This window comes from Muscardinus avellanarius, assembly GCF_963383645.1.
Source record: "Muscardinus avellanarius genome assembly, chromosome: 9".
In the NCBI taxonomy this organism is placed as follows: domain Eukaryota; kingdom Metazoa; phylum Chordata; class Mammalia; order Rodentia; family Gliridae; genus Muscardinus; species Muscardinus avellanarius.
Window position 1 is genome coordinate 51,861,937 of NC_137795.1, and position 21,857 is coordinate 51,883,793.

Genomic DNA, 21,857 nt, shown 5'->3' on the forward strand with positions numbered 1-21,857 from the left:
TTAAATAAGTACATTGAAGGTCCCAACAGCAAGACAAAATAAAAAGATCTGTAATCAAATTACTTGATGGTCAAATTATAGATTTCATATTTAACATTCCCTCAACAGAACTGGCAGCTCTAGATCTTGAACGTAAAAAGTTAGTTACTTACCCCTTGAAACAAAATATTTCATACCAACAGTTCAATCAGCAAATATTTATTAGATAGTTGCTGTGTGTATCCAGTGTTAGGAACAAAAATTAACAGAGAAAAAAGTATTTGTATATTCACAGGGTGGAATTAGAGTGGGGAAAGGAAGATGTTAGTATTTAGGAGATGATAGTAGCAATGAAGAAAAGTAAAATTGATAGGAAAAAGTATATATATTTACACGGTCATAGAATATATTCACTTCCTAGGGATGTCATAACAAATTAACACAAACTGGGTACATATGTAGAAATTTTTCTCCTCACAGTTCTTGAAGTTAAAAGAATGAAATCAATATGTTCGCCAGGCTGTGCTCCCTCTGGAGGCTATAAGGAAAAATCTGCTGGTGCTTGCTAGCAGTTGTTGTATTTCTTGGCTTATGGCTGTATCATTTTAGTACCTACCCTGTTGTCAAATGTCCTTTCCTGTGTGTGTATGGGGGAAGGAGGGAGTTCCTTTTTGATTAACAGTTAATTCCCCAGCTGATCTTTCTGCTCCTGTTTTACTCTAAGCGCCAAGGAGAAATGAGGTCGCATCTTCCCACATTTCACTTGCGCATGTCTTCAGCTGAGTATCCAAGTTCGTGGTTTACAAATTCTACCTTCTGCCCAAAAGCAAAACACGATTCAGCCAGCTCTGTCATCTTATGACGACGATTGCCTTTCTTCGGCATGTTTTCATTTCCTTTTGAGATCTCATTACAAAGGTCTCCAGCATTTATACATCCACCAGCATTCTGTCCCTAAATATATGTGTGTTCTCAAAGACAACACTTTGTTTCCCTTTGGTATGTTTCCACTGTGCTTCCCTTCAAAATAATCCTGATGTGTTTTTTTCTGAGAACGGGTTCAGAATTCTTCTCATTACCCTGTTCCAAAGCCACTTCCACGTTTCTGGGTATCTGTTCCAGTAGCACCCCTCTATTGGTGCCATCTTTTGTATCAGGCAGTATTCCCCTGAGAAACAGAAGCAATCAGTTGTGATTATTTAAGGGATTTGGCTTATGTGACTGTGGATGGTGACAGAGCTGAAGTTTATAGGGCAAACCAGCAGGGTTGGGCACAAGCTATCATGTAGCCTTGAGAAGAATTTCATTTTCTTCTAAAAAAAAAACAAAACCACAGTTTTGCCCTGAAGACCTTTGGACTGATTGGATGAGGCCTGTCCACATTATTGAAGACAATCACCATTACTTAAAGCCAGCAGATTGCAAATGTTAGTGGTATCTCTTAAGATTTATTCACATGGGCACCTAAATAAGTGTTTACATTAAATAACTGGCAGTAATAGTCAAGCCAATTCATACACAAAAGTAACCATCACAAAAAAAAAATGTGGGATGAGGTGAGTTAGAATTTAATTTTATATAAGTGAATAGGGAATATATGACATTTGGTCAGAGAAATAGATCAGATAGGTTACTTTCAAGTCATGTTTCTTGGCAATTTAACAGTTACCCAACTAAAGCCAATTTATTTTATTTTACTTTGTTCTAATTTAATTTCTTCTACCATTCTTTGCATCCTATCTGTCTTATATCCTATTTTTGTTTCTAGTCCATTGTGACTTATTATGTGGTATAATTATTTTGTTATATAGCATACTTTTAATCAACATTTTCTAGCTAAACCAAAATAGAGGCTGCTTAAATGATGATAAAAGTAACAGTACTAGTTGATGTACTCAGATTTGGTTTATAGGCCAATACTGCTCTGTAGGGAAAATCCATTTTTCCTGGGAATTAAATAGGGACTGTTTTAATTAGTGCGCCATCTAGATAAATGGAACCTTTAAAAATGTACTAGTTCGCATAGTGTTTCTATTATATAAGTGGCTATTTCTAGGTTGTGTAATGTAGTCTATGCAAATTTAAACTTTTGCTTAACTTTATAGGCTCTTGCCAGGAAATAGAGGAAAAGGGCATTGTCATTATACAGTTTGATTTTGTTACTACCTCAGTTACCGACTTATTATGTTGTATAAAATTAAAAGTTTTTCACTCTAAATTTCAAGGCTGTTCATTAGGGCCACAATTTATAATTCTTATTATTTTCTTTTCTTTTCTTTCTTCTTTTTTAGGGTACTGAGGGTGACACCTAGGGGCTTTCTACCTCTGGGCTATACTCCCAGACCTATTTTATATTTTTATTTGGAAATAGGGTCTCACTAAGTTGCTGAGAACCTCACTAAGTAGCTGAGGCTGGCTTCAAACTTGTGCAATCCTACTATCTCAGCCTCCCAAACACTGAAATTACAAGCATGTGCCACCACGCCTGGCCCAATTCTTACTATTTTTGATACCATGTTTTTACCTTCTAATCTAGGCAAATCTTTTTTGTCCCTGTTTGAATTCAGTTTTTTTTTTTTTTTTTGTCCTAAATTTGCTTACCTGGAATTGTTTCTTCTTCCTCTTTTTTTCTTTTTTCTTTTTTTTTTTTTTTTTTTTCGGTACTGGGGATAGAACCCAGGGCCATTCTACCTCCAAGCTACACACCCAGCCCTATTTTTATTCTTTATTTCGAAACAGGGCCTCACTAAGTAGCTGAGGCGGTCCACGAACCACAATCCTTAGGTCTTAGCCTCCCGAATGCTGCCTATCTTGAACTGTTTCTTCTTTACATCAATGTAATGACATGATGCTCATTGCCTATAAGAGAAACAAAATTCAGAGGGAAGCCAGGCCTTCCATGACTGGCAAATGGAATTTTCATTCTTTGATTTCTGCATTTTCCAGTTGCTTCATGTGACTTCTCAGTGTTTACATGTGGGGTCTCTTCATCTGTGTTTGCTTGAATGTTCTAAGAGGTCTCATGTATTAATATCTTGCTTTTTGAGGGTGTTTTTGTTTGAGAGATCCCCCCCCACAAAAAAAATTAAGACTTTTTGATGTAGCCAATTTGTGGCATTATTTTTGTTGCACTAAACCCTTTTCTCCTCTCTTCCCATCCCACAGGGCCCTGGCTGTCTGGGGCCCTTTCATCTGTATCACAGAGCTCTTCAGAGCGTGTGCTGTCAACTCATGAGTCTTCTCTTGCAGAATGTTCGACGTGGGGGGCCAGAGGTCCGAGCGGAAAAAGTGGATCCACTGCTTCGAGGGAGTGACTGCCATCATCTTCTGCGTGGCGCTGAGCGACTACGACCTGGTTCTAGCTGAAGATGAAGAAATGGCAAGTAGAACCTCCTTTAAGGAAGAGCTGGAGGGCAAGTTGCCAAGAACTTTTCTCGGAAAAATTCTTGAGAAATTCTTGCTTTTGCTTGAATTATTTGAAAGTTCAGGCACTTCCCTTCCAGGTTTCTATTTGCATAATAAACCAGAAATATATTAAAGAAGTGTGAATAGGTCAGGAGAAAAAAAGTGAGAGTCAGTCTCACCTCAGCCCTATATGCCTAACTGTATATTTTCTATATCTGGTATTTACCAGCTAAATGAAAATAAACTTAGTGCCATAACAGCCCAACACCCATTTGTCCTTAGTCGCCATTTCTGCCGGTTTAGTAATCCTTGATGTATGCTGTGTTTTGCTGCTGCTTGTATCTTCCAGATTTGTTTCAATGTTTTATTTATCTAGAGAAAATACTATTAAATATTGTGTTAAGTAGAAGTTTAAAACTTTTAATGAAAAATGAGAATGAAAGTAGAAATATCAATTTGTATTTTTTAACATCAAGTATATGCCACCGTAATCCAGTAGTTGCGATGGGTCACCACACATTTCTTTCATTTCCACATGATAAAACATGTCAGTGTCCCTTTTCAGCTCAGATCCTAGGAAGGCAGAAATAAGAATTAGAAGTCTCCTTTCCTAATGTTTAGCCTGTTGTGTTAATTGGATTTCAACTTTTTCAATTTAGTTTATGAATTTTTAAAACTGCCAGTAACCTTTTTTTGGGGGGAGGCACTGTGGATCAAACTTGGGAGAATTCTACCTCTGAGCTATACCTCCAGCCCTTTTTATTTATTTATTTTTTTCATTTTGTAACAGGGACTCACTAGGATCCTGAAAGTCTCAGTACATTGCTCATAAACCTGTAATCCTCCTGTTTCAGATTCCTAAATGCTGAGATTATACAGGCCACTATGCTGGTCCTCCACTAACCTCTTCATGAAAAGTTAAATGATCTTTTGTATCAGCGAGATTTCTTTTCAGATGTTCCCCTTGCCTAGACTGTCAAATCCTGTGACACAAGGTTCTCACTCATGGGATGTGACACAAAATGGGCACTCAGCACGTAGTGACTGGGTGTAAAAAGAGACAAATGATGAGACTCCCATCTCCCTGCTGGAGAGTATGCATGCTCTGAAATGGAAGAAATGTATTTTTTTGGAGTGCTACCAATTTTTCAACCGACTAAGCTCTGTTTTATTGCCATGTTGTTGTTTTGAAAAATATTCCTCAAAAAATCCTTGCTATTAGTGAAAACTCGATTTTGTTTTCAATTACAGAATCGGATGCATGAAAGCATGAAATTGTTTGACAGCATATGCAACAACAAATGGTTTACAGATACATCTATTATACTATTTCTAAACAAGAAGGATCTCTTTGAAGAAAAAATCAAAAAGAGCCCTCTCACTATATGCTACCCAGAATACGCAGGTATTTCTCTTGCTTTGAATAACTTATCTAGTCATGTATTTCTAAATGGAGTTTTTCCCCAGGCAAGATATTAGTTGATTTTAATCCCCTTGTTTAGTAAGACTTATACCTTCAGGGGTTAGTATTTATCAAACTGTATTTGAGCACAAATAGTTCCGTAAGATGTAGATGGGATTACTGAAAACAAACTTGTTCATTTTATGAGAAAGCTGCTAGGTAATTTTCAGTAATGACTTCAGGTCTTCATAAATTGAAAATATTGGTTTGTTCATCCAGTAAACAGACACCACTATCAGGTATCCTGTGATGCACATAAGTAAGACACATCTCGGCTCACTGTCTAACCTCAAAAGCAGACATGTTGATAAACAAAGAAAACGCTACTCAGAAAAAAAACATGAGCATTCTTGTAAAGAGAAAAAATGGAGAACGAATTGGCGAAGCAGCAAACCAAAATGTCAGGGAATGTTTCATAAAAAATATAAACTTTGATGATAAAACTGTTGATGGTGCTTTAATTTTACTACTGTGAAGTCCACTGGGAGTGAGAAAAATAGACTTGATATACAGTCTATAGTCCTAGCGTTTTCAAAATTAGCTCTTTGATTTTGAACACGGCAGATAATTCATCTAGGCTACAGTACTCCATCTGTAAAGGAAAGAATCAAGCATACACATTAGTTTTAATCTTGTCTAATTTCTGGCACACCTCCTGGCTTGCTAAGGGAAATGAGGACTGGGAACAGAGCTGCTACCCCTCCACACACACACACAAACAGACACTCCACCTGACAGATCCTCTCTCAGTTAAGCAGAGGAACTCAGTTTTCATTGATTTTACATATTAAGCTTCTAAATAAGAATTCATTTTATTGAAAAGAACTCTGCTTTAAAGCAAAACAAAAAGAGTATGACTACCACTGGTTTACATTATCTCTAAATCTAGTGTGAAGATTTTCGTTAATTGAATTATTTAGCTTTACCCAATTCTTCCTGTTTAGAACAACAACAAAAAATATCCCAAGACTTGAATCACTACAAAAACAACTGTAGTCAGTTTCATACAGAATAAATGGTACCATGGAGATTGCTGCTGTTTCAAAACACAGATGTCCCTGTGGCTCAGTACTCCATGTTCCCACTCACACAGGTGAGAACACATAAGCTCTGTGAGGCGGCAGAGTCCAGTTCCAGACCCGTGTCCACTGCACTCCTACATCCACACCGTTAACAAGGCCACGTGACATTAAGTTCCCATTGGAACCAAAAGGGAAATGTTCTTTGATGAGTCATGGTACTCATTATCACAGCATTCTTTATCTACTATGAACTTATACTTCAGTTCAAGATAATTTTACAGTGTCTCACTGAAAAAAAGACTTTTGCTTTCTTTTTGAAAGTTATAGTATATTAAATCACCTTATTCAAAAAGAATTAGTGCTTATTATGAATAAAATAATTTATAGTTCAAAGTCAACAATGGAAGTTATCCACAATCAAGGTGGCTCAGTTTTCTCTTACTCATGTCTTCATTTTTTAGTTTATTTCTATCATTTTGATGAAGTAGCCGTTACATAATAATTTGTAACACCAGCATCTCTAGATTAATCGATAAATATTATAAACCTATAGGAATTTCAGAGCAACCAAGAATGTACTTGTTAGGCCTTTTTCTTCCTAGGTATACAGTACGTTCAATAATTTTTGCTTGTGTTGTCAAGAACCCCTTATCTCATCCTTGAACAGAAAGAATTTTACCTAATTCTTTCATATCCCCAGTGTTATGATTATCATTTAAAATCTACACTGCATGCTCTAAGTATTAACTCAGTTGCTGCTTACTTCAACCTTCACTCTCAGTCCTCATAGCTACAGCTTCCTATAAAAGAGCCCTGTGTGGCCCCAGACCACTCGGTTTACCTCCTCTTCTCTTTACTGTATGTTGCATTTCACCAGGCTCCATCTGTAGTCTTATAATCTTCTAGAGCTTTATCCTTACAATCATATTTATTCTGTTAAACTCTTCCATCAACACAAATTTTTCTCTGGAGCCTCAGGGTTTCATTACCAATAGCTGGTTGTGCACATACATTTTTTAGCACCTAAAATTCAACCAGAACTCATGTTATAATTTTTTCTCAAATTTTCCCTCTTTCCCTTTTGAGCATATCATTGACTTCCCAATTTTCTATTCTTAAAAGTGGTTTTGTCTGTATTTATCTTTGTATTGGACAGTTCCATATAGTGAAATACATATCACCCCATCATACACACAAACACACACACACACACACACACACACACACACACACACACACACTGCTGTTTTTAAGGTTTAAAATCAGATAAATGAATGTTTCAGTTCATTCATGTATTTTATAACTCTTAGAGTATAATACTTTAATTAGCTACTTAGAATATCTCTGTATATCTGTATATATGTCTAGACATATAAACATACATATGTATATATATTTACATATATATGTAGAGAGGGGGAGGGAGGTGAGAAAAAGTGAGAGCTAGAGAGAGAGACATATTAACATATTTTATTACAGTATTATTTTTTATATGAAAACATACACACACTCTCAGCATAATGTGAAGCACTACATTTTTAAAAGTAAAAACTGGAAAAGTCAAGAGAGAACATTTCTAGGATCTCAGAAGCTATTTCATTCCTCCTCCCATTCTTAACCAAGAACCTCTCTCCACATCCTCATACACACAGCCATTGTTATCTTGATGTTTGTCCTCATCAATTAATTTTGAATGTTTTTGTTAGACCACACATCATACCATTTTCATGTGTGTGGCTTCTTGGGTTCAATAGGACATTAATAAAATTCATCCATGTTACACAGAGTGTAACAGTTAAGTGTAGCAGTAGGATTTTATTTCTCATTTCTCATTTTTGTATTGGCATCTCATTGTATGAATCCACCAGAATTTATTAGCTAGCTACAGTTGATGAACTTGTAGGTTATTTCTTAAACTAGAAGACAGTGCTGCTATTAAATTATTTGAAACTGGGCGTGGTGGCACACTTGTAATCCCAGCATTCGGGAGGCTGAGACTGGAGGATTGTGGTTTGCGGACAGCCTCAGCTACTTAGTGAGGCCCTCCGCAACTCAGTGAGACCGGTTTCAAAATAAAGAATAATAATAAAAAAAAAGGGCAGGGGGTGTAGCTTGGAGGTTGAATTCCCCTGGGTTCCATCCCCAGACCCACAAAAACAAAACATTCTTTGAATGTCTTCTAATGAGCAGCTGCATATAGGTCCATCAAGTATATACCTAAAACCTGAATTGCTGGATCAGAGCATGTGAGGGGTAATTATCATTACCTTTAGTAATGATAATTCCTGAGGAACAATTCAGAAAAAGTATTTAGTCAGTAACCTCAAAGCAGGAGGATGTCATTCATTTTTTGTAACTATAATCATATGCCATATTGTACAATTTTCGAATAAAGAAAAATGAGTGAGAAATGTGTAAATATGAAAGGGAATAAAAAACTGTCAGTGAGCATTTAACCGGCACTATTAATCAGTCCGCCTGTGGGCTAGGACTGCCATAGCACACCATGATCAGGCACCTGAGTAGTTCAGCTTGGGGATATAGATGACAGAGGATAAAAGAAGATCTGACACATGGGGATTGAGGTGGGGAAAGCAATCTGGGCAAGCAGGAAATGAAAATTTTAAGGCTAACTGACAATCTTTAAGAGGTAATTAACATAGGTGCTTTTTTTTTTCATTTAGACGAAACTGTTTTCCTCAAAAAAAAAAAAAATACATTTACAGAGTCCATATATGCCATACATGTAAAGCTTACTTCAGTGTTTTACGGTCCATTTGCTTAACAGTGCACATACATGAACTTATATTTATTTATTTTTTGGCAATACTGGGAATGGAACCCAGGGGTATTCTACCTCTAAGCTACATCACCGGCCCTATTTTTATTCTTTATTTCGAAACAGGATCCCACTAAACTTTTTGCATTAAGTTTCTTTGTTTTTTGTTTAACTGCCATATATTTTTTTAATTTTTATGGGTGCATTGTAGTCATACATCTTAATGGGATAAATGATGGTGGAGACATACATGCACACATCACCCAATTCCTGCCACATTCCCTCCCCTTCCCTCCTTTCCATGCTTGGCTTAGTGATTGACTTTGATTTGTTTAAGTACATCATGTGCTTTAGAGAGTTTCCCTCTTCCCTCCTCCCATCCCCTCAGGTTGCCTTATTTGCTCATCTATAGGATCTCCTTCTTCATCTAGAGTTCCTCCTGTTACCCATTTCTCCCTAGCTTTTACATATTAGGGAAAGCATCTGATTTCTTATTTTTTGTGACTGATTAATCTCACTTAGCATAATGTCTTCCAATTCCATCCATTTCCGTGTAAATGATGTAATTGTGTTTCTTTCCTTTTCTAATCCCAGGATCGAACACGTATGAAGAGGCAGCTGCATATATTCAATGTCAGTTTGAAGATCTCAATAAAAGAAAGGACACAAAGGAAATATACACCCACTTCACATGTGCCACAGATACAAAGAATGTGCAGTTTGTTTTTGATGCTGTAACAGATGTCATCATAAAAAATAATCTAAAAGATTGTGGTCTCTTCTAAGTCTGGCAGTTAATGATAAAATGCATTTTCAAACCAAATGAGTACTTATATATGGATCTCTCTACACTAGAGTCTTGCAGCAACACAGAATGTAGTGTAAGGCAAATGTATCTGGAATCTGACCAAAGCTGTTCTGTTGTGTTTTTTTAAGCGTAACAGAAGGACCTTTCTTAATTATGAAAGATGGTCCTGCAATGTGAAAGTGGACCGTGTTAAAGCTGGGCTCTAGTATATTGATGATTTCTGTGTAAGTGTAAATATGCAAATGTATGTATAATGTATTTATAACTTTAATTTTCCACATTACTTTTAGATTTTAAGAGTGGCAACCTAACAATTCTAGTGTGATGGCTTTGGAAATAAAATAAATATTAAGTACCTTGTACTGAATGACTGACTTTAACTGTGTTTGCCAGTTTTCAACAACTTTATTTATGTTCATGTCCTGTAAATTTTTAGGTACAATAATTAATAGTAGGAAATGTCACAGCTCTTATCTTGATTATATGTATTCTTGTATTCATAAAATGTTATTTGTACAAACATCGCACAGACTATTTTAATAACATGATTTGTTCTTTAAATTTAATGTATTTTATTGAAATGTTCTTAAAGAGGATGAGTATTCTTGCCTTTGGATCAATTATTTAAACAGTGTATGCATTTTAATTTTTCTTTTATTTGAAGAGTGCATGCTGCTCTGATTCTACCTTAGATTTAGTTAAGAAAACTGAAATTTCAAATTTCTGAGGATATATTATCTTAAACTTATAAACAGGTAAATTTTATTTAGTTGTTTTCACTTTGAATTTTAATATCTGGATGGTATTCATGCATTGCCTTAAAGGTGATGCCAGATTAATTTTATACACTTTAAATAATTACATTTTTATTTATAACTAAGTTTAGGTGGACATTGGAAGCATTTTTGCGGGTAAAAAAAACTTTAGCATAATGAATTTTGAGACATTCATTTGTGTATTTCCTTTGGGAAATCCCTTGTATTTAGCATATATGATAGTTCATTTAAAAGATGACAAGAAAGAATTTTGAATACTCTATTGCTGATATTATATAAGCTTTAAATTCACATGTGTAACTAGTTTCAAATTTCATTATCACACTATGGTAAAATTATTTTTCCATTAGATATCCAAATTTCCTCCAATCACTTGAATTTGTACATTTTATTTTTAAATCATACCATTCTTTCTGAGACTCAAATGGATAATTACACTTAGAAAATGAGTACTAGTATTTAACAAATCAGTGATAGTGTGTATGCTTAAATAGTGTTACGTATCAGCTAGATATTGAACTTTGATAAAATCCTTTTTCTTTTGATTATTTTCAGTGTGTCTCTGTGACCTTGTTTCAACAAATGAGCAGCATTCCCCACCCCATGTCCCTTTTTTAAAAACTCATCCTGAAAAATTAAGTAGTTCAGTAAGCATCATTGGTAAGTAGTTTCCGAGTTTAGTTCTGTGTTGTCATCTTATTAAAGTATGTTTGTTGAAGTATGTGCATATATGTGTGTGTGTGGATAACCATAATTACATTCATATCTGTTTCATTGGGGGATTTTTTTCTTTGTAATGTAAAGAAGTTCAAAATTATAAAATTCCTTAAATGTGTTAGTTTAGATTCTTTATGTGCCTTTCATGAAAGATATGTTTTCATTAATTTTATTGATGGAAGACCTGTAAGATTCACATTGTGAAGCTATGTATGAAATTTAACTCTATATGAATAAATTTGAATGGTGAAGAATATGATTTAAAAAGCCACAAAGAAGCACATATTGGTGACCATCATTGATGAATTCCTGAATTGTATTCTGTGTGACTGTGTTACTAATAAGTCCTAATAAATTTAAATTTTTAAAATTTTACACATCTGTTGGCTGACCCCAATTTGCATTACAATTTAAGTCCCAGTGCCTGTGGATGTTTCCCATATTCGTTTCCTCTCTCACACTGCTCTATCTTTTCGTAGTTCTAGTTCAGATGCTTGAGGTTTTCCTGCCCCAATTTTTCTCATGTCACATTTGAAATTGCCTGTTTAGATATATAATTCTTTCTAAAAATTCATCACCTGTTCCACCTCAGTATGCCCCAAATCAAATTCATTATTCTCCCTTGAAACTAATTCTCACCGTTCATTGTGACATTTTAGTTACTGCTATAGTTTGGATATCAGTTGTCCCTGAAGATCTGTCTGTTAAAGGACTAGTCTCCAGACCTGGGGTATTGGGAGGCAGTGGAAACTTTGAGAGGTGGGGCCTAGTTGAGGGTCCTTAGGTCATTGGGTTATGCCTTGAAAAGAAGATTGTGGGACCCTGGTCACTTCCTCTTGTCTTTTCTGCCTTGTTTTTGAAGTGAGTTTTGGATGAAATGCCTTAAAAATAAGAAAAATAAAATAATTCATCTTTATAGATCAGACTTAAGAGTTCCTCACATTGAAATTGATACTGGAAAACATGGATAAGACAAAAATAAATCCACTTGAGGGCATTTTTCTTTTACTCTTATGTAACCACAACTATGGGAGATTTGTTATTTTAATGTTACTTTGGGACTTTTTTTTTCTTTTAGTTGCATTTCAAAACCCTGTCTTAGCAGTTAAGATGCTTTTATATCAAGAGTTTTCTATTTCACAACTCTACTGGCCTGATTCCCAGGCATTTTTTCCTTAACCAATAACTTGCTTGCTTTGGTGTTTGTTGTGATTTCTTTTATTTACTTAGATTTTTAAAGTTACATGGAAAGTTATGAAACACACTTCATCAAATCTAGAGACACTCAAATATGCACAGATAGAAGTTGGCTCTGTTGTCCAGGCCATTCCTGGGGATGCTTGAGCTGGAGCAGCCCCCTTCCCAGCCCCCTACCACGTGTAACAAATTTTCTAGAGCACCATGGATAGGGTCAAGTACTTCTTTCATTTTATTGTCCTTTCAGAGTCTCTATCTATAAAGCAGATGGAAGCACTGTGATTGCAACAACATCATTCTTCAATTTAAAATTGCATTCTAGCCGGGCGTGGTGGCGCACGCTTGTAATCCCCGCACTCGGGAGGCAGAGACAGGAGGATCGCACTGGTTCGAAGCAGCCTCACTGGCTTAAGAGACCCTGTTTCCAAATAAAAATATAAAAATAGGTCTGGGAGTGTAGCCCGGAGGTAGAAGGTTTTCCAGGAACCCCAGCACCACCAAAAAAAAAAAAAAAAAAAAAAATTGGATCCTAATAGATTTAAAAATAAGTACTGAGGAAGGCCACTCTAGGGCAGGAACCATGTTTGCCACTGTTAGTAAATGCATATATTTCTTCCTGAATGCTATATTGTATCACCTACAAGAGAACACCAAAGAGGAGGGCCTCAAGAGCAAGTGGCTAAGGACATTTCTTTTCTTACTGCAGGCTCTTTGAAGGGTGTTATGGTTTAAATGTGTTATTAAATTTCATGTTTTGGATACTCATCCCCCAATTCATATGTTGGTGGTATTTAGAGGTGTGGCCTTTGGGAGGTGCATAGGGTTAGGTGAGGTCATGAAAGCAGGGCCCCCTCTGATAGAATTCCTGGCTTTGAAAGAAGAGGAAGTGAGCCTGATGCTCTTACCCGGTTCTGCCAGCACTTTGATATGGGCTTCCCAGTCTCCAGAACTCTAAGAAATAAATCTTTGTTCCCTACAAATTAGCCATATTCAGGTATTCTGTTTAAGTAGAAGAATACAGACAAAGGGATTCCATGAAATGTTATTCTTAGGCAAACGTTCTATATTTTATTTCTTACCAGGATTTTTGGCTTTTGCTAAATGAAATCTATATTTCTGCAGTTAATTTTTTTACTAAATGGACAAATGTTTGTGCAGTTTTGCTGTGAAGAAAGTCTTTAAACCATGTGAAGAATGGATAGTACCTGGAATTTTTTGTTATACACTCTTGAATTTTAATTATTTTGTGTGAAATCTTCACAGTACATGTTCCTTGCACCACTTTTGAAAATCAAAAAAAAAGGAGTGAAGTCAAAACCACTTCCAGACAACTCTGCCTTTAATTTTTATTAAATCAAATAGAATTGAATAGTCAGTTTTGTAGTTTGTGGGAATATGGACTTTCCTAGCAACAAATTCATTTATAGGCTTTGCACAAGGCTTGCTTTGCAATACTTCACTATGGTGTATTATATTTCTCTTGCTTGTAAAGCATGAGTAATTACCTTTCCATAGGTTGCCAGTTCTCCTAGCAACCTCCTTCATTTCTTATAAATAGAACTCGAAATATATGTTTTACTTTATCCTTAAATTTATTACAATAAATTATGAATTAATTTTAACTATGGATTTTTTTCTTCACACACAAACTTATCTAAAGGCTCAAAGAATTTCTCTGGTGAAGCCAAAGAGGAAAACTTAGAGGCTATATAAATCACCCTTTTTTCTCTCTGAGATCCCCATCTTTGATCTCCTGCACCTCAGGTTTCTAGGTGCAAACTTGAAGAAATAGTACTAAATCAAGTCCCCTGAAAATTTTCACTCATAGAGTAAGAATCATTCAAAACTGTAAACTCATACATAGTTTAAAATATAAATACCCTGTCCTTTCTGGTATCATAGAGAGGAAGGGCATAGGCAGTATTCTGAGTGCCTACTCTGTGCTAAATACTTTCCCAGAGGCCTCAGTGATATTCTCCTTTAGTCCTGAGAACTAAATTTCCATTTCTAGATAAGGGGGGGCAAGTTTAAAAGAGGTTAGTGTTCTGTGCAGTTTTGGTTACCTAGAGAGGGGCAGAGACAGGAGTCCAGAGTTAGAAGTCATTTGTTAGTCACATCTTCAAGATCCAGTGGCCTAAAGAAGTTTTCCTCGGGGTGTTGCGTGGCATAGTGCAAACTTGTCCAGTGGTGTTGCCGGAGCAGATGTTAATAAGTATGCATGATGCACATTAGCATGTCGGTTGCTATGAAAAGTCCTGCAGTAAGGGAATTAATCTGCGTTCCCCATCTGTTTCTCAAACACTGGAGCTGCACTAGCACAGCAGCCGCTGCCTGCGCATGGCTGTCGAGCACTGGAAATGGAGCTAGTCCAAGTTGAGATGTGGTACTCCAATGCCAAATCCATAGGAAAGTTCAAAGAACTCGTAGCAATGTTTTATGTTCTGGGTTAAACTAAATATATTTTTTAAATTCTACTGTTTCTTTTTACATTTTAATGTGGTGACTGGACAATATATGATTACTCATGCATCTTGCATATTTCTTTTTGGAAAATGGAACACAGTTTTCTTCCACAACAGCTTTATTTGCATTCCATGGAAAAGTTCCCAAGTTTTAGAGAAGACATAATAGATTAAAAATAAAAAAGCTAAAATTTGAATTTAGACTATCTAGCTCTTGATAACTTTGAAAAAAATACTACTTAAATGACTCCCTAGAAAGATGGTGGCCTTCAGTGAGGGTTTGAATAGTTCCAGTTCTAACATGCTAAGGTTTGGTTTGATAAAAGGTGGCCTTATTTTGTAAAAGGAAAAAAAAATTCTATTTTCACTTCAGATATGTCAGCCATAGTAGAAGAGACAATTTCACATTTGAAAAGCCCTGCTGTACAAGTGAGATTTGAAATTAGCATGATCTTTATTTTTAGTGTTAAAACTTGTAATAGGAATAGACCTGTGGGACACTGGAAAATTACTGAACACTGGTTTAAAAGCCTATCTTCATGTTCTCTGGCTAAATAACAAGATTTTGTTTTATTGTTGTTATTGTAGTGTGTGTGTGTCTGTGTGTGTGTGTGTGTGTGTGTGTGTGCGCGCGCGCACGCACGCTTTAATAATGTTTCAATTCCCCCAGCCAAATTCTTTGCTTCCTCCATGACTCCCACAGAACTGGGCAAAGCACAGTCATGCATGAAGAAAGCTTCTGAAATCCTTCAGAAAGAGTAGTTCCCAGTAACTGTGGAGGAATACAGAAATTAGATATTTTCAGGACCTAAGTCAGAACAAGGTATCAAATATCCCCAGACCTTACACATATATTTTGTTTTCTGATAAAGACAGAAGACTGCAAACGGTTTGCTCTTTAAAGATAAATAAAATCCTATCTTCTATTCTGTATGATTAAAGTTGACATGAGTCTCAAACTTGCCTTATTGATTGAGTTTATTCATAAGAACAATTAATATTGAGATGTTTTTATGTTACAAATACTTGTCCTCACACATAAGTAGGTGGGTAGGTAGAACGGTAGGTATATAGTTGATAAAAATTCCATAAAAACTATAATGATTTTCCACATGGCTCAATGTGTGACAAGTAAAAGTTAACTATACTAGAATACGTGAATTTTATTTGTAATGAGTTGAAATTATCACGATATTTTAGGGAAAATGCCATTTTATGTTGGAAGTGCCTAAATTATTAAACCTGATTGAGTCATTCTTATAAAGAAGAAAAGTAGATTTTCTATCAGCTCATTTCTCATTTTATTTAATAATTTGTATCCAATAAGAAGATTAAGATTCAATTATATTTGTATGCATTTTATTTTATATTGAATAATCTAATGTTTGAAAATATGAGTTTTACTAGGGATATAGCTCAATGGTAGAGCACTTGCCTAGCAGATACTAGGATCTGAGTTCAGTTTCCAATACTGTAAGAAGAAAAATGATTTTTTCTTTATCAAATCATCATGCTCACATAAGTCTTATTATTATGTAGGTAATTCTATAAAGTGTTTTACCCCTCATATCACTGTATTGGTTGAATGCACTTACGTCTATTTAAATATAACATGATTCATGTGGGAAATAGCGATTTCTATGGAAAAGATGCAAACATCAGTCCCACTACCTCACTTTTTAGAGTCCAACTTTATCTTCTCAGCTTGTGTTTTCACTTGGCATAAGTGTGCGGATAATCAGAAGTGATGTATATTCTGTTTACTAAGTAGCAAAATATATACTTGGAAGGTGGTCCCATCCTAGAGCTGTTTTCAACGTGACTTATCTCAAATTTAGCAAAACGATTTATTTAAGAAGCCACACAAATGTCCTCTTTTCTAATTAAATTCCATCCCTCTTGTCCATTAATTTTTGGCAGAAATGCCCTGTTTAGTTTTTTCAAGGACAGTTGAGAAGCACTTGACCTGTTAAGGAAATAGAGCTGCCAGCTCCACTTATAGACACTGTGGTTAAACTCTGATCAAAAAGCAGCTTCAAAAAGACATGTATTTCCTCCAACCACTCTTACTTCCCTAAATCAATTCTTATAATTTTAATTTAGGTCTGAAAAGACCAAGGGCAATACTTTGCTTGGATAGATTTTTTTCTTAATAGTTAGCCACAGAAGTTTGGATAGAACACAGTTATATTTACATTATTGTGCATGTCCCAAACCTTCTTTTCCACTGCTATTTTTTATTAGTTATGTATATATGTGAACCTGGATGGCCTTTGATTTTGACATGAGTATTTAGTACCTTCTCGATGAAAAATCCTACTCAAGGAGGCAGAATGGGAGGAGTGGTAAGAAAGCTAAGCTGTCTGAAACTGAGCCTGTCCCTCCACCACCTCCTGTGATATGACCTTGAGCACCTTAACTCTCAGTGTCTCAGTAATTTCTCTATAAAATGAAGATAACATAAGGGCCCTCGTCCTGAGGTCATTTCAGGATTGAGTTATTAATGTAAGGTGCACAATGTGCCTAAGAGTATGATGGAAATTTTAGCAAATACAGTTTTCATGGTAGTGTTGGTGGTGGTATGAAGAACTAAGGCCAAGAGGAAGGAGGTGAGACATAATATAAACAATTATGTGTGATTGAAGGCAAAATGAAGTTGATACTGTAATAGGAATAGAAGTAGGGTAACTCTGTCCCAATAAAGTTCCTATACATTCTCATTGTCCTGACATTGTTATTTTCGCCCCATTGCACTTTTGGAGTGGATGTGCAGCTACTATAAATGAAAGCAGCCTGAGATCAGATGGATTTAAGATCTCACAGAGACAGAAACCTTTTGAACTAACCCATATATAGGACAAGGGAAGAGAAGGAAAGCCCTACTCTGCCTTGTAGCCTTCTACCTAAAGGGAACTGGCAGGGTGAAAGCTAAGGTTTCCTTGAATTTTAAGCCTAATAGAAGACCACAGAGCTCCAATTAAGAGTCTATTAGTTCCCTATAATAAATTGCCCCCAAAATTAGTGTCTTAAAGTGATACCGATTTATTCTTTTAAATTCTAGAGGACAGAAATCTAAAGATAGCCCCTGGCATTTCATCCTCTGGAGTCTAGGGACAAGGCTGTTTTCTTGAAGTTTGACCAGCTAGACTTACACTTAAATAATTAATGGGCATGCTGAAGTAAGTCTTTACAAAAATTATTAATTATAAAAAGATGTATGTGTTTGTGAATGGTGGGCACAAATATAATGTATGCAGTATGTGTGTGTGTGTGTATGTGTGTGTGTATATAATATGTATAATATATATGTGCATAGCTTAAAGAAGAATAAAAGAAAAACATGTCCTGTGTGATAAAGTTACAATACCTTTGGTTACCCGTGGTGTGCCTGTACCTGATCATAGTGACCTACCACAAATAATATATGCTTTAAGTACATGGTTTTTGTTTTTATGAACGTTAGATATATAGCCTCCAACCTTAGGCATTCATGTATGACTTGATTTTGTAGTTGTTTGATATTGTTGTGGCTTACCTACACTGGCATGTGTTGCTCTTCATTTATTTTCATTGCTATATTTTAGTGTACTATACGTAGTAAGCCCACATCATAGTTATTTTCTGTTGCTGAACATTTTGATAATTTCCCCTTCTTTGGGCAATACTGCCATAAACATACTCATCTTGAGCAGATAGGGAAAATAATTATTGGGCAAAAATCTATTTACATCTTTAATTTACCAAATATAAAATTCTTTGGGAGGATCAGGATGCTCCTGAGGATTCAACTGAGGATCATTCTATCTCTGAGCTATACCACCAGCTCTATTTCTTTGTTTTTTATTTTGAAACAGGTTCTCACTAAGTCACTGGGATCTCTGTAGGTTGCTGAGGCTCTAGCCTCAAACCTGTTATTCTCCTGTCTGAACCCCCCAAGGCCTGAGGTTACAGGCTTGTGCCACCTTGCACAGCTAGGCCAGTATGATTTATACTCCAACTAGCATTATATGAAAATTGCCATATATTTGTATCTTTGAATACATGTGGCATTTCTCAACGTTTAGCCAATTTGCAACAGGACAGTAAAGTTTGCTCCCTATTAGGGGAGTTTGATCAGCTGCTAGGAGAGAGTTTGTGGGATTTAGAGTTTCTCCTCTAGAACACATCTGCCCTGCTTCCTGTGAGTCAGCATGAATTCAGACCCAGCCAGTTTTCTATCATGTCATGTGTGAGGAAGCAATTTCAGACAATAAATATTTACTTCAAGTCTGTATCCCTGATGTAGAAAGACAGTCACGACTCCACTGAGTGCAGGGATTTGGACTGAGAAGAACATCATGCAGTAGGGCAGAGCAACTGTTTGCTGTTTGAGGCCCACATGGCTAAATCAATGGTGGGTATGAACTAAGTGACCACACAGTTCTCTCTTCATGTCTGGTGTCTCTTCCTTTGTGTTGAGTTGGCCCTCTGGTCTTAGTGCACTGGTAGGTGAGAGGAGGAAAAAGGTGGGACAACGTTAAAGGGTACTTCATGAAGTAGAAAGGAACCTGATGGTTTATACAACTGGACAATAGGTATGATCCAATTTTTTTTTTTTTTTGGTGGTACTGGGGTTCCTGGAAGCCCTTCTACCTTAGGGCTACACTCCCAGACCTATTTTATACTTTTATGTTTGGAAACAGGGTCTCTAGGCCAGCACGGCTGGCTTTGAACCTGCACGATCCTCCTGTCTCCGCCTCCCAAGTGCGGGGATTACAAGCGTGCGCCACCACGCCCGGCGGTATGATCCAATTTACTGTAAGCAAGTTAAAAGACGCTAAGTCCATCTTTTTGGGCAATATAAAAATCCTCCTTTTACCCCCAACTCATACTAATCTAATTTAGATTTCCCTGGTAAGAGACACCCCAAACCAACCCAACCCTCTTCTAACTAGCCAGATTTATTTCTCACAACCCTGCCTAAAATTTCACTTGTTTTTATTAATCTGGCTTCCTCAGAACCGTGAGAAAAGGCCATGGTGTATTGTTGATATTTTTCTTTCTCTGGAACAACCTCTTCTCACTTCCTTCTCTGACATAAGTAGTCTGAGGTCACATCTAACAACTACCTTACTGAGATCACAGTAGCTACAGCCTTCATTACCTTGCTTATGAAATCCTAGTAACAGTTGTTTCTGGAAAATTCCAATATTTGCCTGAGGTAAATGATGAAGTATTTCCTATTGGTCTTACCCTTAATGATTTCACAGAACAATAATTAAAAAAAACTACAGGCCAACTCATTGTTTAACCCTCTTTAAACAGTTGACCATGTTCATGTGGTATTGATGGTAATTTACAGTTGTTCTTCTCAGTGATTCAATTGGACATAAACTGTCACTAAAAACTTTGCTGGAATCCCTGACAATTCTACAAGTCTGTGGCTCACCTGAACATCATTCACCTTTTCCCAAATGTACCACTGCTGCCTTCACACTCCCCAAGATCCTGATGAAACATCAGTCAGGAGCTCTATCAAATCCAGGACTGCTTCTTGAGAAGAGAAGGATAACCTGTTCAGTAGTCAAAACACTAATTGTAAAAGAATTCAAGTGCAAATTAAAGTCAGCTCAATTCATAAGCATATTAGTAAGCACACAAAGTACTGTCTCATAACTGACAAGTGATCAAGCTGTCGGTGCCATTTTCCCAGGAGACTCCTTATAGAAATGCAAAGGCAAGGTGCCCACTGACCCCACTCACTAGCACCCACATCCTCACTTTGGGGATGAATGATGTTTCATTCCATTGTTAAACATAATCCAAGCCCCAGGTTCCAAGACTTCAATAAAGCCTCATATTATTTTTCTTCAGGGACTATTTAGGTCTCTCTTATGAATATAATTTTAACATGTTTATTTCAGCTGTCATTGTTATACATTTTCTTTGAACTGTCATACATTTAGAGTCTTTACAATTCAAAACGTGTGTGCATCACAATCTATTGAATGTTTGATAAGAAAATGCGGTTATTGAAAGAACAAAACTATCAATGTATATATGTATACATATATGGATTTATGCATTTAATATGTATTTTATTTTATTTTTTTATTTTTTATTTTTTTGGTGGTACTGGGGTTCCTGGAAGCCCTTCTACCTCCAGGCTACACTCCCAGACCTATTTTTACATTTTTATTTGGAATCAGGGTCTCCTAAGCCAGCGCGTGGGGCTGGCTTCGAACCTGCGCGATCCTCCTGTTTCTGCCTCCCAAGCGCGGGGATTACAAGCGTGTGCCACCACGCCCGGCTTAATATGTATTTTAAGTGGCCTTGAAGATATATAAGTTGACCACTAGTTTTATATATAAATTTCTTTTTAAAAAATTCTTACAAAGTTTATATTGTTTAGAAAAATCATTCTGAACTATCAGTTTCTTGAGAGAAAGCAAAAAAGGTTTGAAACACCCTATCTTTTCTTTCTCAATATTCTTGGAATGAGAAATTTACTGATTCACTTAAGCTAATGTTTTGTAAACTGTTTCACTGATAATTAATTCAGCAAGATGTCTCTCAAAAAATTTCAGAGAAACGTTTACTATTTTCCCTTTTGGAGATTTACAAAGCACATTAGCATAATAAAGATTTTGAATATGCCTGAATTAAAGGAGACTGGTTAATTTAACCAAACATTTTCAAAACTTGTTCAATCAGATAGAGTTTATATGAAACATCTAATTTTTTTTATTGGTGCATTGTAGTCATACATCTTAATGGGGTACAAGATGGTAGAGGCATACACATCTCTCATTTGGCCCTTGCCCAATTCCCACCTCATTTCCTCTCCCTCCCTCCTTCTCATGTCCAGCTTACTGATTGATTGATATGTTTGTGAATGTAAAATTAGGAAATTTCCCTCTTCCCCTTTCCATCATCCTCAGTTAGGTTGCCTAATTCACTCAGCTAAGATTTATTCTTCTGCATCTAGAGTTACTCCTATGACCTTTTTCCCCCTAGCTACTGCTTATTAGGAAGAGCATCTGATTTCTTACTTTTGTGACTGACTAATCCCACTTAGCATAATTTTTCTACTTACAATATCCCACAAAAAATAAAAATAAAATACTAGGAATAAACCTAACTAAGGAGATAAAAGACCTCTAAAAGAAAAATTATAAAATATTAAAAAAATCAAAGAAGACCTTAAAAGATGGAAATATATACCATGTTCATGGAGAGGCAGAATAAATGTCATCAAAATGATATACATA

At 36.1% G+C, this 21,857-nt stretch overlaps 1 protein-coding gene across 1 annotated transcript in view; it reads left to right on the plus strand.

Annotated features, from left to right (window-relative positions):
- Window positions 1-9,432, plus strand: part of GNAI1 (G protein subunit alpha i1) — a gene marked incomplete at both ends in the record, with an annotated part of 85,046 nt that extends 75,614 nt beyond the window's left edge. Inside the window, 3 exons of the mRNA XM_080701417.1 lie at window positions 3,229-3,358; window positions 4,636-4,789; window positions 9,242-9,432. Of these exons, the coding sequence (XP_080557543.1) occupies window positions 3,229-3,358; window positions 4,636-4,789; window positions 9,242-9,432 (475 nt within the window). The remainder of the gene's footprint in view (window positions 1-3,228; window positions 3,359-4,635; window positions 4,790-9,241) is intronic.
- Window positions 9,433-21,857: the final 12,425 nt, after the last annotated feature.